This window comes from Mesoplodon mirus, assembly GCF_964341445.2.
Source record: "Mesoplodon mirus genome assembly, chromosome: X".
Classification (NCBI taxonomy): Eukaryota; Metazoa; Chordata; class Mammalia; order Artiodactyla; family Ziphiidae; genus Mesoplodon; species Mesoplodon mirus.
Window position 1 is genome coordinate 48,565,397 of NC_138981.1, and position 27,979 is coordinate 48,593,375.

At 37.5% G+C, this 27,979-nt stretch overlaps 1 protein-coding gene across 6 annotated transcripts in view; it reads right to left on the minus strand.

Annotated features, from left to right (window-relative positions):
* The window catches only part of FAM120C (family with sequence similarity 120 member C), a 138,742-nt gene that overhangs the window by 70,594 nt on the left and 40,169 nt on the right, over positions 1-27,979 (minus strand). For all 6 annotated transcript variants that reach the window (XM_082609088.1, XM_082609086.1, XM_082609087.1 and 3 more), the window contains exons 5-9: positions 22,968-23,070; positions 22,323-22,399; positions 21,597-21,877; positions 19,937-20,210; positions 19,136-19,307 (exon numbers count right to left, since the gene is read on the minus strand). In XM_082609088.1, coding sequence (XP_082465214.1) covers positions 19,136-19,307; positions 19,937-20,210; positions 21,597-21,877; positions 22,323-22,399; positions 22,968-23,070 — 907 coding nt within the window. The remainder of the gene's footprint in view (positions 1-19,135; positions 19,308-19,936; positions 20,211-21,596; positions 21,878-22,322; positions 22,400-22,967; positions 23,071-27,979) is intronic.

The window sequence follows — 27,979 nt, forward strand, 5'->3', positions numbered from 1 at the left end:
AGGCAAATGCTAACAGCCATAAAGGGGAAATTGACAGTAACACAATCATAGTAGAGGACGTTATCACCCCACTTTCACCAATGGACAGATGATCCAAAATGAAAATAAATAAGGAAACACAAGCTTTAAATGATACATTAAACAAGATGGACTCAATTGATATTTATAGGACATTCCATCCAAAAACAACAGAGTAGACTTTCTTCTCAAGTGCTCATGGAACATTCTCCAGGATAGGTCATACCTTGGGTCACAAATCAAGCTTTGGTAAATTTAAGAATATTGAAATCATATCAAGTATATTTTCTGACCACAACGCTATGAGACTAGATATCACTTACAGGAAAAAAATCTGTAAAAAATAAAAACACATGAACGCTTAACAATACACTACTAAATAACCAAGAGATCACTGAAGAAATCAAAGAGGAAATCAAAAAATACGCAGAAACAAATAACAATGAAAACACGACCTCCCAAAACCCATGGGATGCAGCAAAAGCAGTTCTAAGAGGGAAGTTTATAGCAATAAAATCTTACCTCAAGAAACAAGGAACATCGTAAATAAACAACCTAACCTTAAACTTAAAGCAATTAAAGAAAGAAGAACGAAAAACCCTCAAAAGGTAGCAGAAGCAAACAAATCATAAAGATCAGATAAGAAATAAATGAAAAAGAAATGAAGGAAACGATAGCAAAGATCAATAAAACTAAAAGCTGGTTCTTTGAGAAGATATAGAAAGTTTATAAACCATTAGCCAGACTCAACAAGAAAAAAGGGGAGAAGACTCAAATCAATAGAATTAGAAAGGAAAAAGGGGAAGTAACAACTGACACTGCAGAAATACAAAGGATCAAGAGAGATCACTACAAGCAACTACATGCCAATAAAATGAACAACCTCAAGAAATGGACAAATTATTAGAAAAGCACAACCTTCCTAGACTGAACTAGGAAGAAACAGAAAATAGAAACAGACCAATCACAAGCACTGAAATGGAAACTGTGATTTAAAATCTTCCAACAAAGAAAAACCCAGGACCAGATGGCTTCACAGGCGAATTCTATCAAACATTTAGAGAGGAGCTAACACCCCTCCTTCTCAAACTCTTCCAAGATATAGCAGAGGGAGGAACACTCCCAAACTCATTCTACGATGCCACCATCAACCTGATACCAAAACCAGACAAAGATGCCACAAAGAAAGAAAACTACAGGCCAATATCACTGATGAACACAGATGCAAGAATCCTCATCAAAATACTAGCAGACAGAATCCAACAGCACATTGAAATGATCATACAACAAGATCAAGTGGGGTTTACCCCAGGAATGCAAGGATTCTTCAGTATACGCAAATCAATCAATTTGATAAACCATATTAAGAAACTGAGAGAGAAAAACCATATGATCATCTCAGTAGATGCAGTAAAAGCTTTTGACAGAATTCAACACCCATTTATGATAAAAACCCTCCAGAAAGTAGGCATAGAGGGAACTTAGCTCAAAATAATAAAGGCCATATATGACAAACACAAAGCCAACATCATTCTCAATGGCAAAAAACTGAAACCATGTCCTATAAGATCAGGAACAAGACAAGGTTGCCCACTCACACCACTCTTATTCAACATAGTTTTGGAAGTTTTAGCCACAGCCATCAGAGAAGAAAAAGAAATAAAAGGAATCCAAATCGAAAGGAAGAAGTAAAACTGCCACTGTTTGCAGCCGACATGATACTATACATAGAGAATCCTAAAGATGCTACCAGAAAACTACTAGAGCTAATCAATGAATTTGGTAAAATAGCAGGATACAAAATTAATGCACAGAAATCCCTTGCATTCCTATACACTAATGATGAAAAATCTGAAAGTGAAATTAAGAAAACACTCCCATTTACCACTGCAACTAAAAGAATAAAATATCTAGGAATTAACCTACCTAAGGAGACAAAAGACCTGTATGCAGAAAATTATAAGATACTGATGAAAGAAATTAAAGATGATACAAATAGATGGAGAGATATACCATGTTCTTGGATTGGAAGAATTAACATTGAGAAAATGACTATACTACCCAAAGCAATCTACAGATTCAATGCAATCCCTACCAAACTACCACTGCCATTTTTCACAGAACTAGAACAAAAAATTTCACAATTTGTACGGAAACACAAAAGACCCCGAATAGCCAAAGCAATCTTGAGAAAGAAAAACGGAGCTGGAGGAAGCAGGCTCCTGGACTTCAGACTATATTACAAAGCTACAGTAATCAAGACAGTATGGTACTAGCACAAAAACTGAAATATAGATCAATGGAACAGGATAGAAAGCACAGAGATAAACCCATGCACATATGGTCACCTTATCTTTGATAAAGGAGGCAAGAATATACAATGAAGACAGCCTCTTCAATAAGTGGTGCTGGGAAAACTGGACAGCTACATGGAAAAGAATGAAATTAGAATATTCCCTAACACCATACAGAAAAATAAACTCAAAATGGATTAGAGACCTAAATGTAAGACCAGGCACTATCAAACTCTTTGAGGAAAACATAGGCAGCACACTCTATGACATAAATCACAGCAAGATCCTTTTTGACCAACCTCCTAGAGAAATGGAAATAATAACAAAAAAAGAAATGGGATCTAATGATACTTAAAAGCTTTTGCACAACAAAGAAAAACATAAACAAGACGAAAGATAACCCTCAGAATGGGAAAAAATATTTGCAAACAAAGCAACTGACAAAGGATTAATCTCCAAAATATACAAGCAACTCATGCAGCTCAATATCCAAAAAGCAAACAACCCAATCCAAAAATGGGCAGAAGACCTAAATAGACATTTCTCCAAAGAAGAGATACAGATTGCCAACAAACACATGAAAGGATGCTAGACATGACTAATCATTAGAGAAATGCAAATCAAAACTACAATGAGGTATCACCTCACAATGGTCACAATGGGCATCATGAAAAAAGTCTACAAAGAATAAATGCTGGAGAGTGTGTGGAGAAAAGGGAACCCTCTTGCACTGTTGGAGGGAATTTAAATTGATACAGCCACTATGGAGAACAGTATGGAGGTCCCTTAAAAAACTAAAAATAGAACTACCATATGACCCAGCAATCCCACTACTGGGCATATACCCTGAGAAAAACATAAATCAAAAAGACACATTCACCACAATGTTCATTGCAGCACTATTTACAATAGCCAGGACATGGAAGCAGCGTAAGTGTCCATCAACAGTTGAATGGATAAAGAAGATGTGTCACATATATACAATGGAATATTACTCAGCCGTAAAAGGAAACGAAACTGAGTTATTTGTAGTGAGGTGGATGGACCTCGAGAGTGTCATACAGAGTGAAGTAAGTCAGAAAGAGAAAAACAAATACCATATGCTAACACATATGTATGGAATCTAAAATAAAAAATTAAAAGGTTCTGAAGAACCTAGGGGCAGGACAGGAATAAAGACACAGACATAGAGAATGGACTTGAGGACATGGGCAGGCAGAAGGGTAAGCTGGGACGAAGTGAGAAAGTGGTATGGACATATATACACTACCAAATGTAAAATAGATAGCTAGTGGGAAGCAGCCACATAGCACAGGTAGATCTGCTCGGTGCTTTGTGTCCACCTACAGGGGTGGGATAGGGAGGGTGGGAGCGAGACACAAGAGGGAGGAGATGTGGGGATGTATGTATATGTATAACTGATTCACATTGTTATACAGCAGAAGCTAACACACCAGTGTAAAGTAATTATACTCCAATAAAAATGTTAAAAAAAAAACAGAAAAGAAAACTCATGAATTGTTTACTTCTGGAATTTTTCATTTAATATTTTTGAATCATGGTTGACCTTGGGTATTTGAAACCGTGAAAGAGAAACTAAGGATAAGGGACTTTGTCCTGTATTTTGAAACTCATTTCTTAAGTACATGTACCAGGCTAGGCAAGGAAAGAAGTCCAAGGTAGAATCACATGAATACCTGGCTTTATAACAGACTATAGGATACCCCAAAAGACTTAAAAGAATACTACCTAATTCTCAAGAAAACAACATCTTTTAGATTTATGAAGGTGTAACAGACAAGGAAAACATGGCTTTTGTCTACTTCTAGTGTACCTCAGGCTCCCAAGCTATGTGTTCTTTTACTTAAGTCTTCTAGTATCTACTTAGGTACCAAAGCTAGGAACCTGGAAGTCATCCCAGACTCCTTGCTGTCCTTCACCTCCTACAGCTGGTTATTTCAAAGGTCCTGCTGATTCTACTGTCTTATCATCCCTTTTATCTGTCCCTTTTCTTCACCACAAGAAATATTGTTGAGGTTCAGATCTCATCATCTTTCACCTTGCAAGAGTCTCCAGACTGTTGTCCCTGCTTTCATCCTGTCCAGTCCCCCTCACACCCATACTCTACAACCACTAGAATGATCTTTTAAAAAAACCTTTTAGTTTCAAATAATTATAGATTCACAGGGAGTTGTGAAGATAGTAGACAGAAGTCCTGCGTACCCTTTATCTAGTTTCCCGCAATGGTTATATATAAAATGATTATAAGGACTTCCCTGGCAGTACAGTGGTTGAGACTCCACACTTCCACTGCAGGTGGCACGGGCTTGATCCCTGATCAGGGAACTAAGATTCTGCCACACAGTGTGGCCAAAAAAGAAATAAAATAAAGTAAAATAAAATAAAATGATTATAATACAATATCAAAGCTAGGAAACTGACATTGGCACAACTATGTGTATAGTTCTGTGTCATGTGTAGATTCATATAACTACCACCACAATCAAGATACAGAACTATTCCATCACCACAAAGTTCTCCCCTGTGCTACCCCTTTTATGGTCACACCCAATGCCCGCCAGCACCATCCTTAATCCCTGGCAACTACCAATCTGTTCTCTATCTGTACAATTTTGTCAATTTGAGAATGTTACATAAATTGAATCAGTATCCAACCTTTTGAGATTGGCATTTTCATTCAGCATAATGCCCTTGAGGGCTATCCATGTTGATGCATATATCAATAGCTCATTCCTTTTTTGCTGAGTAATATTCCATGATATCTAGGTTGTATCCAGTATGGGGCTTTTATGAATAAAGGTGGTATGAATATTTGTGTGTAAGTTCCTGCATGAAAATAAGTCTTCATTCTCTGGGATAAATGCCCAAAAGTGTGAGTGCTACACACTTATTTTTAGTCTACTTTTAGTTTTAAGTAACTGCCAAATTACCTTCCAGAGTGGCAGTACCATGTTACATTCCCACCAGCAAATTATGAGTGATCCAGTTTTTCCACATCCAATCCAGCATGCTGTATTATCACCATTATCCATTTTAGCCATTCTGATAGGTATGTCGTGACACTTCATTGTGGTTTTAATTTGCATTTTTCTAATGGCTAATGATGTTGAACATCTTTTCATGTCTTTATATTCCATATGTATATCTTCTTCAGTGAAATGTTTGTTCATGTCTTTTGTTGATTTTCTAATTGGATTATTTTTATATTGTTCAGGTTTTTTTTTTGTGTGTGTGTGGTACACGGGCCTCTCACTGTTGTGGCCTCTCCTGTTGCGGAGCACAGGCTCCGGACGCGCAGGCTCAGCGCTCATGGCTCCAGGCCCAGCCGCTCCGCGGCATGTGGGATCCTCCCAGACCGGGGCACGAACCCGTGTCCCCTGCATCGGCAGGCGGACTCTCAACCACTGTGCCACCAGGGAAGCCCTGTTCAGTTTTTTTTTAAGTGAATTTCCTCTTTATTATTCTTGAGTGGAAGCTTATATTATATCTGAAATGACATTAAGGAGAATAGATAAATACAGATATAGATACATATATAGATAATCTAAGGCTCCTAAGACTTTACTGATTATTTTAAAATGAGCATTAAGTAAAAGTCCATAATTATTTTGTACAAATAAGTGTCATCAGACTAGTTAAATGGTGGGTTTTTTAAACATCTTTATTGGAGTATAATTGCTTTACAATCTTGTCTTAGTTTCTGCTGTATAGCAAAGTGAATCAGCTATAAGTATACATATTGTTCAGTTTTGAGTTCTTTCAGATACTTGCTTTCAGAGTATTTCAGATACTAGTCTAGATATGTAGTACTTGTTCACCTATGGATTTCCAATTGATCCAGTACCACTTGTTAAAAAGACAACCTTTCTTCCACCAAAGTGCTTCTGCGCCTTTGTCAAAAATCAGTTGGCTGTACTTGTGTGAGGCTATTTCTGGGTTCCCTATTCTGTTCCATTTGTCTATATGTCTATATATCACTGCCAGTACCACACATTCTTAATTACTGTAGCGACATAATAAGTCTTGTAATCAGGTAGAGTGACTGCTGCCAATTTATTATTCCTTCTTAAAAATGTTTTAGCTATTTTAGTTCCTTTGTTTTTCCATATAAATATTAGAATAATCTTGTCTACATACACACAGGATCCTGCTGGCATTAGATAGAAATTCTTTCAAACCTGTATACAATTAATTTCTGTTGAATCAGTAGTAAAAAAAAATTCCCAACAAACAAAAGTCCAGGACCAGACAACTTGAGAGTGAATTGCACCAAAAATTTAAAGGGGAGCTAACACCTATCCTTCTCAAATGATTCCAAAAAATTGAAGAGCAAGGAACGACTCCAAACTCATTCTATATAAAACAAAAATATCCTCCAGGATTAAAGGGGAAATAAAGACATTCCAGATGAAGAAAAGCTAGGATACTTTTTTAAAAGCAGACCTACCCTAAAAAAATGACTAAAGGTACTTCTCTACACAGAAAAGAAATGATAAAAGAAGGAATCTTGGAATATCAGAAAGGAAGAAAAAACAATGGAAAGAACAAAAATATGGATAAATACAATAGATTTTCCTTCTAAATTACACTTCATGGTAAGCAAAAACTATAATACTGTTTAATGCGGCTCTGAATGTCTGTAGAGAAAATATTTAAGAGAATTATTAATGGAGGAAGGTAAAGAGATGCAACAGAGGTCAGGTTCACTTCACTTGAACTGGTAAAATGTCAACACCAGTAAACTGCAATAAGTTATATATATACAATGTAATACCTAGTAAATATACTGAAATAGCTATACAAACAGATATACTAAAAACATATAGATAAATAAAAATGGAATTCTAAAATAAGTTCATGTAGTCCATAGAAGGGAATAATAAGAAAACAGAGATATGAAAACCAGAGAAAACAAACAGAAGCAAAAATAAAATGACAGACTTAAGTCCTAACATGTCAATAATTACATTAAATGTAAGTGGTCTAACAACACCAATTAAATACAGAGATTGACAGACTGGATAAAAAAAAACATGACCCAGGGCTTCCCTCGTGGTGCTGTTGTTGAGAATCTGCCTGCCAATGCAGGGGACACGGGTTTGAGCCCTGGTGTGGGAAGATCCCATGTGCCACGGAGCAACTAGGTCCGTGAGCCACAACTAATGAGCCTGCGCATCTGGAGCTTCTGCTCTGCAACAAGAGAGGCCGCGATAGTGAGAGGCCCACACACCACGATGAAGAGTGGCCCCCGCTTGCCGCAACTAGAGAAAGCCCTCACACAGAAACGAAGACCCAACACAGACAAAAATAAATAAATAAATAATTTTAAAAAAGGGACCCAAACATATGCTGTCTATAAGACATTCACTTCAAATATAAATGATATTGGTAGGTTGAAAGGAAAAGAATGGAAAATAATATACCATGAGAACATTAATCAAAAGGCAGAAGGAAAGGCTATATTAATACCACATTAAGCACACTTCAGAGCAATAAAACTGCCAGGGACAGAGGGACATTACAAAATGCTAAAAGGGTCAATCCACCAAGAAGACATAGCAATCCTAAATGTGTGTCACCAAATAAGAGAGCCACAAAATATATTATGCAACAACTGACAGAAATGAAATAAGAAATAGACAAATCCACAATTATAATTAGAGACTTCAACCCACCTCTCAATAATGTGTAGATCAACTATACAGAAAATCAGCAAGAATACAGAACTCAACAACACCATCAATGAACAGAATCTAATTAACTCTTACAGAACATACAACAAGAGTACAATAAATGTTCCTTTCACATGCCCACAGAACATATGCCATGATAGATCATATCCTGGGCCATAAAACAAACTTCAATACATTTAAAAGAACTGAAATCCTACAGAGTATATTCTCAGGCCACTATGGAATCAAACAAGAAATTAACAGAAAGATAACAGAAAACTCCATGAGTACTTGGAAAATAACAAAACACTTGTATATAATTAATGGGTCAAAGAGGAAGTCTCAAGGAAAAGAAAGAAATAATGGAACTAAATGAAAATAAAAATACAGAATATTAAAATTTGTGAGATGGAACTAAATAACTGCTGAGAGGGAAATTTATAGCACAAAATGCTCACATTTAGAAAAGAGGAAAAGTCTTTAATTGATCACCTAACAAGAAGAGGAGCAGAAAGCCAAACCTTCAGCAAACCAAGGAAAGAAATAATGAGGATAAAATCAGAAATCAATGAAATTGAAAACAGAAAAACAACAGAGAAAAAAAATCAATGAAACAAAAACCCGGTTCTTTGAAAAGAACAATAAAATTGGCAATATTACAGCAAGACTGCAAAGAAAAAGAGACAGAAGACACAAATTGGTAATATCAAGAATGAGACAGGATATCACCACAAAACCTGCAGATATCAAAAGAACTGTATGGGAATATTGTAAACAACTCTGCACACATAAATTTGACAACTTACGCAAAATAGACCAATTTCTCAAAACATGCAAGCTACCAGAACACACCTAATATCAAGTAGATAATTTGATTAGCCCTATAAATTTTAATGAAATTTAATTTAAAACTTCACACACACAAACACACACACACACACATACAAAAGTTGGCTCAACTGGTTTCACTGGAGAATTCTACTAACTGTTTAACAAAAAATTAACATCAATTGTCACAATCAAGGATTGTGTAGACAATCCTTTTATAAAATAAGAGTGAACACTTCTGAACTATTTTTATAAAGCCAGTATTATGCTGATGCAAAAGCCAGATAAAGACAGTACATAAAAATACTTCAGGGCTTCCCTGGTGGCGCAGTGGTTGAGAGTCCGCCTGCCGATGCAGGGGACACGGGTTCGTGCCCCGGTCCGGGAAGATCCCACATGCCGTGGAGTGGTTAGGTCCGTGAGCCATGGCCACTGAGCCTGCGTGTCTGGAGCCTGTGCTCTGCAGTGGGAGAGGCCACAACAGTGAGAGGCCCGCGTACCGCAAAAACAAAAAACAAAAAACAAAAAACAAAAACAAAAAAAACTTCAGACTGATATTCTTCATCAATATAGATGTACAAACTCTTAACAAAATATTAGTCAATAGAATTCAGCAATATATAAAACGAATTATACACCGTGGCCAAGTAGGGTTTATTCCACGGTTGCAAGGCTGGTTCAGTACTTGAAAAATCAATGTAATCCACCATACAAACGGGCTAAAGAAGAAAAATAATATAATCATCTCAGTGGATGCAGAAAAACATTTGACAAAATTTGACAATCGCTCATGATTTTAAAAAAAATCTCTGGGAACTTCCCTGGTGGTCCAGTGGCTAAGGCTCCGTGCTCCCAATGCAAGGGGCCTGGATTCAATCCCCGATCAGGGAACTAGATCCCACATGCTGCAACTAAGTGTTCACATGCCGCAACTAAAAGATCCCTTATCTCAACTAAAGATCCCACATACCACAATGAAGATCCCACATGCTGCAACTAAGACCCAGCGCAGCCAAATAAGTAAATAAATAAATAAATATTTTAAAAAAACTCTCTGGAAACTAGGAATAGAAGGGAATTTCTTCAACTTGATAAAGAACATCTACAAAAAAACCTCCTACTAACATTGTACTTAATGGCTTAAGACTGTATGTTTTTCTTTTAAAATCAGAAACAGGGCTAGGATGTCTGCCCTTACCACTGCTCTTCAACATATTACTGGAAGTTCTAGCCAGTGTAGGAAGGCAAGAAAATGAAATAGAAGGCGTACAGATCAGAAAAGAAGAAATAAAACTGACCCTAACTGCAGATGACATATAGTCCATGTAGAAAATCACAAGAAATCTACAGCAAAACTCCTAGAAATAATAAGTGAGCTGAAGACTACAGGATACAAAATAAACATACAGAAATTAATTGTATTTCATTTTTATTGAAGTAAAATGGACTTAAAATATTATATTAGTTTCAGTTGTACAACATAGTGTTGATATTTTTATATATTACAAAATGATCGCTCCAATAAGTCTAGTTACTATCTATCACAATACAAAGTTATTCCAATATTATTGACTATATTCCATATGCTATATACTATGTTCCCATGACTTATTTATTTTATAACTGGAAGTTTGTACCTCTTAATTTCCCTCACCTATTTCACTCATCTCCCCATACCCCTCCCTCTGGCAACCACCTGCTTGTTCTCTATATCTGTGAGTCTGTTTCTGGTTTGTTATATTCAATCACTTATTTTTTAGATTCCACATATAACTGAAATCATACAGTATTTGTCTTTCTCTGCCTGACTTATTTCACTTAGCATAATACCTTCTAGGTTCACCCATGTTGTCACAAGTGGCAAGATTTAATTCCTACTTTATGGTCAAATAATATTCCACTGCATACATATACCATTTCTTATTTATCCACTCATCTGTCGATGAAAGCTTGGGTTGCTTCCATATCTTCGCTATTGTAAAAAATGCTGCAATGAACATAGGGGTGCATATATCTTCTCAAATTAATGTTTTTGTTTTCTTCAGATAAATACCTAGATATGGAATTGCTGGATCATATGGTGGTTCTATTTTTATTTTCTTGAGGAATCTCCACACTGTTTTCCATAGTGGCTGTACCAATTTACATTCTCACCAACAAGGGTTCCCTTTCCTCCAATCTTCCTACACTATTGGTTGGAATGTAAATTGGTACAACCATTATGGAGAACAGTACGGAGGTTCCTTTAAAAACTAAAAATAGAACTACCATATGATCCAGCAACCCCACTCCTGGGCATATATCCGGAGTAAACCATAATTCAAAAAGATACAGGCAACCCAATGTTCACTGCAGCATTATTTACAATAGCCAAGACATGGAAGCAACCTAAATGTCCATCAACAGAGGAATGTATAAAGATGTGGTACATATATGCAACAAAATTTTACTCAGCCATAAAGAAGAATGAAATAATGCCATTTGCAGCAACATGGATGGACCTACAGATTATCATAGTAAGTGAAGTGAGTCAGAGAAAGACAAATATCATATGATATCACTTATATGTGGAATTTAAAAAATGACACAAGGGAATTCCCTAGTGGTCCAATGGTTAGGACTCAGTGCTTTCACTGCTGGGGCCCAGGTTCAATCCCTGGTCAGGCAACTAAGATCCCACAAGCTGTGCAGTGTGGCCAAAAAAACCAAAAACAAAAACAAAAAATAGGATGACACAAATGAACTGATTTACAAAACAGAAACAGACAAACAGACTCACAGACTTTGAAAACAAACTTATGGTTAACAAAGCGGAAAGGGAAGGGTTGTGGGGGAGGAATAAACTAGGAGGTTGGGATTAAAATATACACACTACTATATATAAAATTGACAATCAACAGGGACCTATTGAATAGCACAGGGAACTCTACTCAATATTCTGTAATAACCTATATGGGAAAAGGATCTGAAAAAGAATTGAGATAAGTATATGTATAACTGAACCACTCTGCTGTACACCTGAAACTAACACAACATTGTAAATCAACTATACCCCAATATAAAATAAAAATTAAATTAAATTTTTAGAAAGGGTTCCCTTTCCTCCACATCCTTGCCAATATTTGTTATTTGTTGTCTTTTTGATAATAGCCATTCGGAAAGGTGTGAGGTGATATCTCATTGTGGTTTTGATTTGTATTTCCCAGATGATTTGAGAAGTTGAACATTTTTTCACATGCCTGTGAAAAGATAGCATCTGTATGTCTTCTTTAGAAAAATGTTTATTCAGAGCCTATGCCCATTATTTAATTGGGTTGTTTTTTTTTTTGATGTGGAGTTGTATGAATTCTTTGTATATTTTGGATATTAACCCATCCTTGGATATATCATTTGCAAATATCTTCCTCAATTCAGTAGACAGCCTTTTTGTTTTGTTGATAGTTTTATATGCTGTGCACAGAGTTTTTAATTTGATGTAGTCCCATTTGTTTATTTTTGCTTTAGCTTTCCTTGCATGAGGAGACATATCCAAAAAAATATTGCTAAGACTGATGTCAAAGAGCATAGGGCCTAGGTTTTCTTCTAGGAGTTTTATGGTTTCAGGTATTACATTTAACTCTTTAATCCACTGCCATGTAGCTATCTAGTTTTCCCAACACCATTTATTGAAGAGGCTGTCTTCTTCCTCATTGAATATTCTTGCCTCCTTTCTCATAGATAAATTGCTGTTATAACTATGGGCTCAAATTTTTTATGGGCTCTCCATTTGGTTCCATTAATCCACATATCTGTTTCTTGTGCCAGTATGATACTATTTTGATTATTGAAGCTTTATAGTATAGTTTGAAATTAGGGACTGTGATGCCTCCTGTTTTGTTCTTCTTTTTAAAAAAATTTACAATGTTGTGTTAGTTTCAGATGTACAGCAAAGTGATTAATTTTTATACATATATACATTATATATATAACTATTATAATATACTATATATAATATAATGTATAATATATAACTATATATAACATACATAATATATATAAAAATATGTTCTTTTTCAGATTCTTTTCCCATATAGGTTATTACAGAGTACTGAGTAGAGTTCCCTGTGTTACACAGTAGATCCTTGTTGATTATCTGTTTTATATACAGTACTGTGTATACGTTAATCCCAACAACCTAATTTATCCCTCCCCCCCAACCTTTCCCCTTTGGTAACCATAAGTTTGGTTTCAAAGTCTGTGAGTCTGTTTCTGTTTTGTAAATAAGTTCATTTGTACCATTTTTTTAGATTCCACAATAAGCAGTATCACATATTTGTCTTTCTCTGTCTGACTTGCTTCACTTATCTCTAGGTCCATCTATATTGCTGCAAATGGCATCATTTCATTCGTTTTTATGGCTGAGTAATATTCCATACTGTGTGTATGTGTATACATATATATATGTATATATATACCATATCTTCTTTATACATTCCTCTGTTGATGGACATTTAGGTTGCTTCCATGTCTTGGCTATTGTAAATAGCGTTGCTATGACCATTGGGCTGCATGTATCTTTTTGAATTAGAGTTTTCATCTTTTCCAGGTATATGCTCAGGAGTGGGATTGCTGGATCATATGGTAGTTCTATTTTTAGTTTTTTTAAGGAAAAATCTCCATACTGTTCTCCCTGTTCTTTTTTATGATTGTTTTGGCTATTTGGGGTCTTCTGTGTTTCCATATAAATTTTAGAATTGTTTGCTCTAATTCTGTGGAAAATGTCATTGGTATTTTGATAGCAATTGCATTGAATCTTTAGATTACCTCAGGTAGTATGGTCTTTTTGACTATATTAATTCTATTAATTCTTCCATTCCATGAGCATTATATATCTTTCTGTTTGTGTCATCTTCAATCTCTTTCATCAAACTCTTATAATTTTCTGAGTACAGGTCTTTTACCACCTTGATTAGATTTATTCCCGGGTGTTTTAATCTTTTTGATGTGATTGTTTATTGGGAGTTTTTGATTACTGATTCAATTTTATTACTGGTAATTGGCCTGTTCATATCTTCTATTCCTTCCTGATTCAATCTTGAGAGATTGTACATGTCTAGGAATTTATACACTTCTTCTAGGTTGTCCATTTTATTTATTTATTTTAAAAAATTTATTGTATATTGGAGTATAGTTGATTAACAATGTTGTGTTAGTTTCCAGTGTACAGCAAAGTGATTCAGTTTTACATATACATGTATGTATTCTTTTTCAAATTCTTTTCCCATTTAGGTTATTACAGAGTATTGAGCAGAGTTCCCTGTGCTATACAGTAGGTCCTTGTTGGTTATCCATTTTAAATATAGCAGTGTGTACAAGTCAATCCCAAACTCCCAATCCAACCCGCCCCCGCCAGCCTTCCCCCCTTGTATAGGCTGTCCATTTTATTGGTGCATAATTGTCCATAGGAATCTCTTATGATCTTTTGCATTTCTGTGGTGTTGGTTGTAACCTCTCCTTTTTCATTTCTGATTTTATTGATTTGGGCCCTCTCTCTTTTTTTCTTGATGAGTCTGGCTAAAGATTTACCAATTTTATCATTTCAAAGAATAAGGTCGTAAGTTCATTGATCTTTTCTATTTTTTTTTTTAGTCTCCATGGCATTTATTTCTGTTCTGATCTATATTATTTCTTTGCTTCTATTACCTTTGGGATTTTTTCTCTTCTTTTTCTACTTTCTTTAGTCATAAGGTTACGTTGATTGATATTTTTCTTGTTTCTTGAGGTTAGCTTGCATCACTATAAATTTCCCTCTTAAAACTGCTTTTGCTGCATCCCACCATAGATTCTGGATCATTGTGTTTCTATTTGCATTTGTCTCCTAGTTTTATTTGATTTCCTCTTGAATTCTTCAGTGACTCATTGGTTGTTTAGTAGCATATTGTTTAGCCTCCATGTGTTTGGGTTTTTTTGCAGGTTTTTTTCCTTGTAGTTGATTTCTAGTTTCATATTGTTGTGGTTGGAAATGATGCTTGATATGACTTCAATCTTCTTAAATTTACTATGACTTGTTTTGTGGCCCAGCATGTGATCTATCCTGTAGAATTTTCCATGTGCACTAGAAAAGAATGTGTATTCTGCTACTTTTGGATGGAATTTCTATATATCTACTAAGTCCATTTGGACTAATGTGTCATTTAAGGCCAGTGTTTCATTGATTTTCTGTCTAGATGATCTGTCCATTGATGTAAGTGGGGTGTTAAAGTCCCCTAATATTACTGTGTTACTGTCAATTTCTCCCTTTATGGCTGTTAGCATTTTCCTTATGTATTTAGTTGCTCCTATGTTGGCTACATACACATTTATAATTTTTATATCTTCTTGGGTTGACCCTTTGATCATTATGTAATGTCCTTCTTTGTCTCTAGTCCTGGAGCTAGTGTTGGAAGGCTAATGGGTGGGGCTGGGATCCAGAGGGTCCAGGGCCTGGTGTTCACCCACTAGCAGATGAGGCCGGGTCCTGGGGCTAGTGCCGGCCCACTTGTGGGTGGAGCCAGGTCCCAGTGTGTTGGAGTTGATGTTGGCCTGCAGGTGGATGGGGCTGGGTCCTGGTGTGGCTGGGAGCTCAGTACAGCAGCCAGACTACTGGTGGGTGGGTCCATGTACTTGCCCAGCTAGCTGTCTGGCCTGGAATGTCCCAGGACTGGTGCTGATTGGCTGGTGGGTGGGGCCAGGTCCAGGCAGTAATAAACTAAAGGGAAGGTTCCAACATGGCGCTTACTAGCACAAATATACCCGTGATAGGAAGAGCTCCAAGAAATGGCTGCTGCCAGCTTGATGTCCCCATGATGAGTTTCAATTGCCTCCTGTCTGAGAGGCTCTGCAAATCAGCTCTTGGTTTGACCCAGGCTCCTTTCAAATTAGTGCTTCTGTCCTGGGTCTTGGAGTGTGTGAGATTTTGTGCATACCCTTTAAAAGTGGAGCCTCTATTTTTCACAGCCCTCTGGCTCTACCAAAAGTAAGTTCCACTGGCCTTCAAAGCCAAATGTTCTGGAGTCTTATCTTTCTGGTCAGTACCCAAGGTTGGGGGGCCCAATGTGGGGCTCAGACCTGTTGCTCTTTGGGGAGAACCTCTACAATTATAATTATCCTTCCATTTGTTGCTCACCCACCCAGGGAATAGGTCTTGAATATACTTCAACTCCACCCCTCCTACCTGTCTCCTTGTGGTTCCCTATTTATACCTTCAGCTGTAGAATATCCTTTCTGCTAGTGTTCAGGTCATTATCATGGATAGTTCCTCCATAATAGTTTCAATTTTGTTGTGCCCATGGGAGGAGGTGAGCTCAGGGTCTTCCTACTCCACCATCTTGGCCCTTGACAATTTTTTTTTTTTGGCCCTTGAAAATGTTGTGGCAGAAGGGACTCCATGGCTAGTGATGAAAGATCAGCCTTTATATGTATTATTTTCCCCTATATGTAAAGCATCATTTCTCTCTGGCTGCTTTCAATAATTTTTCTGTCTTTAGACTGACAAGGGCTTAATTTCCAAAATATACAAACAGGTCATACGACTCAATATTGAAAAAACAAACAACCCAATCACAAAATGGGCAGAAGATCTAACTATACATTTCTCCAGGAAGACATACAGATGGCCAAAAGGCACATGAAAACATGCTCAGCATCCCTAATTATTAGAGAAATGCAAATCAAAACTGCAATGAGGTATCACCTCACATCAGTTGGAAGGGCCATCATCAAAAAGTCTACAAATAATAAATGCTGGAGAGGGTATGGAGAAAAAAGAACCCTCCTACACTGTTGATGGGAATGTAAATTGGTGCAGCCACCATGGAGAACAGTATTGAGGTTCCTTAAAAAACTAAAAATAGAGTTGCCATATGATCCAGCAATCCCACTCCTCAGCATATATCCGGAAAAGACAAAAACTCTAATTTAAAAAGATACATGCACCCCAATGTTCATAGCAGCACTACTTACAATAGCCAAGATACAGAAGCAACCTAAGTATCTACTGACAGATGAGTGGATAAAGTAGATGTGAGATACACACACACACACACACACACACACACACACACAGAGGAATATTACTCAGCCATAAAAAAGAATGAAATTCTGCAATTTGCAGCAACATGAATGAACCTAGAGAATATTATGCTTAGTGAAATAAGTCAGACAGAGAAAAACAAATATCATATGATATCACTTATATGTGGAATCTAAAAAATGATGCCAATGAACTTATTTACAAAACACAAACAGACTCACAGACATAGAAAACAAGTTTATGGTTACCAAAGGGGAAAGGGGGGGGAGATAAATTAGGAGTTTCGGATTAACAGATACACAGTACTATATATAAAATAGATAACCAACAAGGACCTACTGTATAGCACAGGGAACTATATTCAATATCTTGTAATAACCTATAATGGAAAAGAATATATATATGTATATGTATAACTGAACCATATTGCTGTACACCTGAAACTAACACACATTATAAATCAAGTATACTTCAATAAAAAAATATTTTTTCTGTCCTTAGATTTCAAAGGTTTGACTGTAATGTATCTTGGCACGATTTTATACTATTTACAATTCACTCAGCTTCTTGAATCTGTGGGCATATGTTTCTGCCAAATTTGGGAATATTTATTTAAGTTATTAAATATAAATATTATATATTATTTCTTTGAGTACTTTTGCAGCCTTACCCTCTTTTGCCTCTCCTTCTGAGGCTCTGATTGGCACAAATATCAGATCTTTTGTTACAGTTCCACTGATCCCTGTTCATTTTTCAGTGTATTTTCTCTTTATTATTCAGATTAGATAATTTCTATTGTTCTTTCTCCAAGTTCACTGATTATTTTCTCTGTTGTCTCCAATCTGCAGTTTAACCCATCTTTTGTGTATTTTATTTCAGTTATTGTATCTTTTAGCTCTTAATTTCCATTTGTTCTTTTGTATATTATATATCTTTGTAAGACTTTCTATTTTTAATTTGTATCAAGAATGTTCAGCGAATTCCCTGGCGGTCCAGTGGTTAGGACCTGGCGCTTTCACTGCACAAGCCACACCAGCACGGCCCAAAAAAAGAATGTTCAGAATTGTTTGTCAAAGCATTTCTCTCTCATGGCTGCTTTGAAATCCTTATCAGGTAATTCAGTCATTTGTGTTACAGTGATTTGATTTTCTATGGATAACACAAATCTATTGATTTTCTTTCCTCAGTCAGTTTGAGATCTCAGTTTGATATCTTCCTGGTTCTTGGTATGATGAGGGACTTTCAATTCAAACCTTAATATTTCGGGTATTATTTTATGAGGCTCTGGATCTCATTTAAGTTTTGTGTTTTAGCAGGTCTTTTCTGACACCACTCTGGTGGGTGAAGGAGGATGCTGTCTCGTTACTGCCTAGTGGGAGTAGAAGTCCTAACTCCCCATGTGCCCTTGTCTGACACTTCCACAGCAGGAGCAGGTGGCATACCTTCTTACAGTCTGGCAATGGTAGAAGTCTAGGTTCTTCATTTGGCCTTTGCTGGTAGGGGTAAGAGTGGGCTACAGTTCTTCTCTAGTGTTTGGCTGGAATAGAGTAGTTATTATCTAAAAGATTTCTGTATTACTAGGTTGTTCCTTCTGCGTACTTTGGCTAGAGAGAGCAGGCTTTTCTTGGTCTGCACCTGTTGGTGTTTCTGGGCTGCCAGCTTGTCCTGCACACAGTCTGGGATATATAAGGCACAAAGAAAAGCCAGGGAACTCACTACTGCAGCATTCCTTGGATCCCAAGGCCCTTAGCCAATCTGTCACCTTCTGTTCACCTTCTAGAGTACCTTGTGCTTGTTTTATATATAATATCCTGAGCTTTCAGTTTTATTTAGCAGGAGGAATAGGGAAAATTATATCTATTCCATCTTCCCAGAAGAAGAAATCTAGTTGGTTCTTTTGAACATGCTAATTTGACCATATCACTCTTCAGCTTAATACATCTCAATGGCTCCAATTACCTACAGTATCAAATCCCAAAACAAAAACCTCACTGAGGAGGAGAGACTGTGTCAGATACACTTCTACATTCCCAAAGTCCAGCATGGCTCTTATAAATAATAGTCACTCTGAATGCCTAAAGATTAAAGAATTTGGGCTTAAGTTAATGCATTTCCCATACCAGTATATGTTCTGGTGAATTATGCACTTTCTTAAAGACTATTCCATAGCCAAAAGTATGATGTACTTGCATAGACATTTTTGCCCTGAGTCAAAGCATTGAGAGAACTGTCAAAGCTAGAACCACACATACCTTCTACAGGCAACCGCCGCCGTATGGCCAGGCGTTCCATTTTCCTCTGTGTCTCTGCCAGACTGAAAAGGACCCCATATACATATTGACGAGCTGACCGGAACAGGAGAGCAGCTGGAGGCAGCTCCATGTTACACTCATCCTCAATACATACAGGGATCTTAATCTCACCCTAATGAGAAAATGGTACAGGAGAAAGGAGAGAATGAGTTACCTCAAGGTTTGGAATTGAGCTGAGAAGAACCAGTAATGAACTGTAGCCTCGCTATTAAATTTTCTACTTGAATTCAGACAGAATTTCAGACTAAAAAAAGTTGTAACAAGCCGAGCTGACCATAGGCAGCTTAAGAGCTAAATTCCATTTTTAAAAGTCTCTGCTATGACTAACTACAGCTGACTAAATGGAGAAAATTCACCTTAGACATTTTTTCTGAGGGATAGATTTGTATGGTAAGACTGGAGGAAGGGAATAGCTCTGGAGAAGTAGACTGAGAGGTAAATAACAAGGGCATAATGCCTCTTCTTAGAGTGTGTCCATCCCTAGACCAGAGTCCACAAACATGGTGTATTATCTTCTTCAAAATCTCACAATTATACTTCTCTGTGAGGCCTCATTTACTGCACAGTCCCATCTTTTGCTGGTCTCACCTCACTAGAGTCCCTTGATACAATGAGGGCCCCCAGCACACTTGATCTCCTTTCAGATACAATCATCACAATTTTCTCTGGTAACTTACAGTCCTAGGAAGTGTGAAGTACAGTGTTAAGAGCAGGGAGGTAGGTGTTGATGTGTTCTCTCACCTTAGTGAGGACATGGTAGATATATGGGTACATAAGACCCCTTCGATGTCTGTGTTCAGCAACCCGCAAGACTTCTGGAGCTACTGGAGGTAAGGGTGGAATGGTGATGTCTATATGGTTCCTCGTAGACATAGACAGCAGAGATGGGATGTGGGGTTCACCATCACCCAGGCTGGCATCTGAAACTCCAGCATCGATAGGCTGTACCCAAGACCCTCTGTCACCATTTGGATCCTCCCATCCAGGCTGCTGCTGAAGTGTTTCTGTGATGTGACTAAAAGGTTTTAAAAGATAGTGTAGAAGAGAGAAGGGGGGTTGATAAAGACATTCCAACTCAAGATGTCTGTTCTGATTCCAAGGAATTTTAACAAACCCTTTGGAAGCCAGGATATTGGGTTAGTGCTGGACCTGATACCTTTCCTCTCAGTGGCCATCACTATCCTCCTGGCTTATTTCATCTGATATAAACCAAAGCAATCAAAAGTCACGGGAACCAGGTTTCCCTGGTGGCGCAGTGGTTAAGGATCCGCCTGCCAATGCAGGGGACGCGGGTTCAAGCCCTGGTCCGGGAAGATCCCACATGCCGCGGAGCAACTAAGCCCATGTGCCACAACTACTGAGCCTGTGCTCTAGAGTCCGCGAGCCACAACTACTGAGCCCACGCGCCACAGCTACTGAAGCCTGCGTGCCTAGAGCCCGCGCTCTGCAACAAGAGAAGCCACCGCATTGAGAAGCCCGCTCACTGCAACAAAGAGTAGCCCCCGCTCGCCACAACTAGAGAAAGACCACACAGAGCAACAAAGACCCAACAGAGCCAAAAATTTAAAAAAAGTCATGGGAACCATTCTGAACCCTTTATACCTTATAAGAGGCCATGTTTAGAGTCTGCTCATGTTCTAAGGAAATAACTACAATTTAAAACCTCAGGAACTTCCCTGGTTGTCCAGTGAGTAAGATTCCATGCTCCCAATACCGGAGGCCCAGGTTCAGTCCCTGGTTGGGGAACTAGATCCCGCAGGCATGCTGCAACTAAGAGTTTGCATGCTGCAACTAAGAGTCCGCATGCCGCAACTAAGGAGCTCGCATGCCGCGACTAAGACCCAGTGCAGCCAAAATAAATGAATGAATAAATAAATATAAAAGCAAACAAACAAACAAAACCCCAAAAAACCCTCAAAGCAGCTCTCTCTCCCAGGAATAATCTGTTTGGAGGAATAATCTAAGAACAAATGAGCTTATATAAAATCTCACTGTTTTAATCCTCAAAACCCTGTCTTAGTTATAACTGCATACTCAACTGTTCCAATACCTCAACTCTATAAAGTCTTTCAAGTTTTTTTTCCATTCCACCTACTCCCCTTCACAAATTGAGAGATGACAGGCATGATACATAGCACACTCCTACCAGGGCTTCCTTAACCAGCTGCTATGCTGCCTTCTACCTCAGTGGCCTGGGTATCTGAAAATTACCACCTGTACAGGGTCCAGATGAGCATGAAGTAGCCAAGCATAGAGAGAATTTTCCTACTTCACTTAAGAGCAAAGAGTCACAGAGAAAAGCCAGGAACATACACTTTCCCACGTTCCCTACCTAGGTTACTGCAAAAGAATACAGATGCTTCAGAATTCTGTTCCCTGGGGTGCCTGTACAGATACTTACTCAGAGCTGGCTCCATTTGGCTCATCAGCATCAGAGGAAGAGGAGTGGGAAGAGTCTGGTCCCAAAGGAGGTGAGGCTTTGTTAGTCAGGTAATTGGGAAACTGGGATGCAGAGGAATCATAAGAGACAGCCCAACTGGCAAAGGGGCTGTCCTGCAGCATGGGATCCTCAGAAAAAGCATGGGATTCCCCCAAAGCATGGGGGGAGAAGAGAAGAGAGGAGTTGGGTCCCACTGGGAATGGTGGTGGATATTTCATTTTCTGGGGCACGTGGTGAGAAAACTAAAGGACAAAACAGAAAGAAAAGCTCTTTATTTAACATTTTACAAGGTTCCAAGATGGTTTCCCCAGAAGTTGTGACATAGTGGATGATGCCAGTAGCTGGAATTGTTTGGATACAAAGAACCTACTGAGAATAACAAGAAATAATTCTAACAGTGATGTATTGACAGAATCCTCCAAAGGCAGGACAATGGTCCAATCTATCTTTCCTAGAACCATTCTTCCAACATTATCTAATTTACCTTCACAATGCCCTAGTGGTTACTGATTTGGATGTTTTCTTTACAGAGTCTGCCAGCCTCAAGTTGAGAACATGACATTCTGATAATACTGACACTCTGATAATACTGAATCACCCTAACTCCTTAACTCAGATTATAAAAATTGGGAAGCAACCCAAGTCTAATGCTATCAAATGGTGTCAAGCTTCTTAAAAGATATTTACCATTGGCTTTCCAGCAGAGATAGTGCCCATTTGATTTCGTGGAATGGGAGGATTTCCAAGTCGATTATTCCGAAAACCTGAAGCAAAGAGAAAGGGCTATCCTTTAGTCAATCCTAATAATTGTACCCTGTTATATTCTGCTAACCTCAAATCACCTGAGAAATTATTATTAATAAATAAGTTAACAATTTATTGAACAGCTACTATGCGCCATGCCAAGAACCTTACATAAGTTATTTCTTCTGATAACAACCCTATTAAGGAGGTATCCTGAGCCACATTTCATACAGATGTGACTTGCAAAGATCACACAGCTAGTACATAGCAGAGGTAGAATTCAAACTCAGGCCTGACCCCACAGACAGGGCAATTTTACATATACCAGGCCACAGTGGAGATTAGCACCAGAAGAAGCCCAAGCTAAGGAAATAGCATTGGATCCCATCTATAAATTCAAGAAATGAGGGCCCTGTTTCATGTCACCTCTCTTATTACATGGAAATCAAAAGGATGTCTATCAAATAGGAATGACTTCTAGGAGGGTGCAATACAAATAAGTGATTCCACTCTGTCCCAGGAGTTCCTGAGGGACTAACTCAGTTTCCTCTATAGACAGAGCAGCTCAGGGTCAAATGGAAGCCTTACCTAGAAAGGAGGAGGGACCCACTGGCAGCGAAGAGAGTTTGGTTGTGACTGAATAGTACTCAACTGCTTTCTTGAATCGTTCTATTTTATCTTCTGTCCTGGACTGGATGTTGGAACATCAAATGTTCAGAAGAAGAAATAACATGAGAGTGTCTTTGTCATGCAATTTGTAATTTGAGAGTCAAAACAGTAGCAGAAATCAAATGTTTAAAGAAACCCAAGGGAGCAATTTTTCATGCTGTGGAAAAGATTAGGTAGGGAGAGAGCATTATAGAACATAAAAGCTGGAATAGTTAAAAAAATTAAGTTTAAAAATAAATAAATAAAGTTTACTTACATTTTGTGCTATTCTAAAATGGTCACATGATCATTAGAAAAAATACATAAAGATGGGAGAAAAAAAGTACACAGTACCATCACCCAAAGATATTTTGGTGTGCTTCCTTCCACTAATTATTATTTTTTTTTGGCTGTGTTGGGTCTTCATTGCTGCGTGCAGGCTTTCTCTAGTTGCGGCGAGCAGGGGCTACTCTTTGTTGCGGTGCGCAGGCTTCTCATTGCGGTGGCTTCTCTTGGGCGGAGCACAGGCTGTAGGAGCCAGGGCTTCAGTAGTTGTGGCACGCGGGCTCAGTAGTTGTGGCTCTCTGCCTCTAGAATGCAGGCTCAGTAGTTGTGGCACGCGGGCTTACTTGCTCCGCAACATGTGGGATCTTCCCGGACCAGGGCTCGAACCCGTGTCCCCTGCATTGGCAGGCGGATTCTTAACCACTGCACCACCAGGGAAGCCCTCCACTAATTTTTAAAATACATTTTTTTGTTGAAGTATAGCTAGTCTATTTTAATACACATATTTTTTCTATAGTTGATACCGTACTCTGTGTACAATTTCATATCTTGCTTTTATTACACAAGACAATTTTGAATGGCTGAATATTTTATCATTATACATATATCATAAATTATTTACTTCTCTAATACCTGACATTTAGGTTATTTCTCACATTTGGCTATTATAACTTACACAGAAAAGAACATATATGTACGTATAAGTTTTTCTGGATTTCAGATTAGGTCCATATGAAAATGTCCCCAAAGTGGAATTATTGCTTCAAAAGGTATGAATAATACAACCAGAACCACTTAAACATATACAAAATCCACAATGTGAAATCACTATATATCCACCAGAATGGCTAAAATTAAAGACTATACATATCTAGCACTGGCAAGGATATGGTGTGACTGGAATCCCAATGCACTGCTTGTAAGAATGTGTATTGGTAGAGGTGAGAAAACAGTTTGGCAGTTTCTTATAATGTTAAACATATATTTGCCATATGGCACAGCAATCCTACTCCTAAGTATTTATCCAGGAGAAATGAGTACATATGTCCACCAAAAAATATGAACAAGAATACTAACAACAGCTTTATTTAATAGCTCCAAACTGGAAATAACTCAAATGTATATCAACAGAAGAATGGATAAATTATGGTATATTCATATGATAAAAAACTGTGCAGTAATAAAGAACAAAGGACTGATATATGCAACAACATGGACTAATCTCAGACATAATAATGAATGAAAGAAGAGACACACACAGAGTAAATGTAAAGTTCAAGTAGAAGCGAAACTTATCTATGGTGATAGAAAATACCGTTTACCTCTGCTGTGTTGGAGCTGATTGAGAAGGGGCTTTTCCTTATCAAGCTTTTTCCAATGTAATTTTTAAATCCTCTTGAATATAATATATGACCTTCATAATATTTCATCAAATAGAATATAAGATATTAAAGTCATTTCTAATTTCTCATTATAAATAATGCTCTGATGAGCATATTTGTACATACGTTTCTTGGGTTATTTCATAGGGCATATTCTTAGAAGTGAAATTACTAGGTCAAAAGGATATGGTCATTTTCATAGACTCTTGATACATGATACTAAATCTCTTTCCAAGGCAGATGTCTCAAGTTATACTCTCATCATCAGTGCATGAGAGTGCCCAATTCACCCTACAGACCCAGTGTTGAATATTTTCTACAAAAAATCATCTCCTAACTATAACACTTACTTTTTATAGGAAAATTAAATGATATAATAAAAAAGAAAAAATTTAAACAGTTATAATCTTATCTCTCAGAGTTTGTAATTGTTAACACTCTAAGATCTACACAGCATTCCAGATCTCTTTACTTGCATGCATGCAGGCACACAAATACAGATATCAAGATCTCCAGGTCCTCCAGCCTCACTTAGAAACAAAATATCACTCTCCTTTTTCAAAAATTGGACAAACTTGTTTGAAAAAGGGTTTCAAATCTAAAGAATGTTTGCAAATTACTGACTTACAGAATGACATGTGAATAACATTCCATTGCATCAAGGTTCCATTATTTATATATTCATTATTATTTCCCTATCATATTTAATAACACATAATAATAACTAAAAATCTCCTAAGACATACAAGCCATATACAGAATCTTCCTTAATATCTCTACCTCTGTACCCACTCCCCTCCCCAAAAGTGACCACTGTTAACAGTTCGGTATACGTCTTGTCATAACTTTTGCTGTGTTTATACACACACATATATATGTACACCAATATGGTCTTGCTTTTTTCACATAAGTGGAATCTTATCATATTGCTTTTCAAATTGCTTTTTGAACTTAACAGTATGTCTTATAAACTATTACATGTCAGTGAGTATAGATCTATGGCCCAATACCCTGAAATACTGAATTATGTGTACTTCCCTCAGTGTACCACTCTGTTCTGTGCTCTGAAAGGCAAACATTTACTCTTCCTTAAACAGGCACCAATTCTATGAAATCTTTCCTTCTGTGAAAACTCTATTGTGTTTTTTTCTTTGTTGTACTTATTTATTTGCTTCTACCTCCCCATTTCACCTCAAGTTCTGTGAGGACAAAGAATGGTTTATTCACATTTATATCCTACTGTCTAACATGGGACCTTATCTATAGAAGTTCATTCAGTATTTTATATATGATCATATTTAATTAAGTCCTGCCCTTTTCTTTTAAAGATGCACAGAGGCCAGAAGTAGCAGAGTAGAACCCCATACTTTGACACTATTACCTAGCAGTTTTTGTATGTTTGTTAAAAGAGCTCTCATAATTCTATAACTGTTAAAAATGTTTGTGAAAATTATACAACAATGAAAAATGGTTTAAAACATAATGTTAAGTGAAAAAAGCAGGCTAAAAATGACTACACTGAGATGACTACCACATCAAAACATACATATAAAGAGGACTAGGAAATACTGTGAAACATTTAGGGTGGAATTAGAAGCAAAGTCTCTATTAAAAAAATTTGTTTTGTTTTGTTTAGTGAAAAGTGGATTCTTGTTATTAAGAATAGTCATTATCCAAGTTCCAAAACTCATGAAGCTACAAAGGGAAGCAAAAGCTATAACATTAAAAATAGTCACCACTCAATTGAGCACTTACAAAACTTTTCCTCCATTTATATACAATGGAATATTATTCAGTCTTAAAAGAGAAGGAAATTCTGATCCATGCTACAACATGGAAGAACCTTGAGGACATTATGCTAAGTGAAATAAGCCTGTTGCAAAAATATATATTGCATAATTCCACTTATATGAAGTAGGTAAAGTAGTCAAAATCAGAGGCCAAAAGTAGAATGGTGGTTGCCAGGGGCTGGGAGGGAGGAGAGAATGGGGAGTTATCATTTAATGGGTACAGAGTTACAGTTTTACAAGATAAAAAGAGTTGTGGGGATGAATGATGGTGATGGTTGCACAATATTATGAATGTAATTAATACCACTGAACTGTATATTTATAATGGTTAAGATGGTAAAATTTATGTGTATTTTACCACAATAAAAAATTGGAAGGAAAATTTATTCTCCATCTAAACAGTATCCCCTACTTAACACTAGGATCTCTCCCTACCCAACATGTCAATTTCTCTTTTTGTGAGTCAATCTCTGCCTAATCATCTCATGAAAACAGCTGAGAGCGCAATGCAAAGTAACAAAGTGAATGAGCAAATCTGTCATAAAGGTCAGGATTTCCTATAGTCAAGGGACATGATGGAGGACTGCTCACATCATAGTAGAAGCCACGGACCAATGAGGATCTGTTGCAGTTAGTGTTCATCAATGGTGGAAGAGAGAATTATGAAAGATGATGGCAGGCAAGACACTTGAAAAGAGAATGATTTGAATATCAACAGAATGTAAGCCTTTTGGGAAAATAAAGTCCAAGTATACTTAAACAAAACAAAACAAAACACTCTTTATGATTATGCCAGAAAGTTAAATGTGAACTAGTGGGCGCTAGACAGTGCTATCACAAAATTTTGTTAGGAAAACTTATGCCCCCAAAATCAAACACTGATTTCATTCTTTATTCATTTAAAAACATCTACAGAGAGGTTTCCATTATGGATAAGATGGGGTAAGTACCCTCCACTTTGTTCCCACTGAAGGTAGTTACAGAAACCAGGAGCCACTGTTTGAAGACTCTGGGAAGAAGACCAGAACTCGAAGTACCACCAAACCAAGGGTGAGTTTAGCATTTCTTTTTTCTCCAATGTCCCCTGGTGTAGACACAATGCAGCCTGAAATTTGGAAGCGTCCACTGATGTGGAGAGAGCTCCAGGAGAAACCATAGTCCAGTTCTGGCTTGAAGAGTGGGAAAGGGGTCTCTGAAAACTCAAGAAAATGTATGGAAATACCCCCATTTTTCTTTTCCTTTTTTCTGTTCTCATGTGTGCCAGGCTGAAGCAAACCTGTGGTGGCAGCATTGGCAATAGGGGAAGAGCGGGAAGCTAAATCTCTGAATGAGGAAACTTCCTCTCTGATCAGAGAAGCAATGGTCTCAATAGGGTGGAGTGAGCCTTCAATGCTTTTTCTCTGTCCTCCTGCTGCTTGGCCCTAGACGCTGAAAAAGGGTGGCCCAATGAACTGGGAAGTACTGAAGGGATTGCAAAGAGGGAGCAGCACATGTG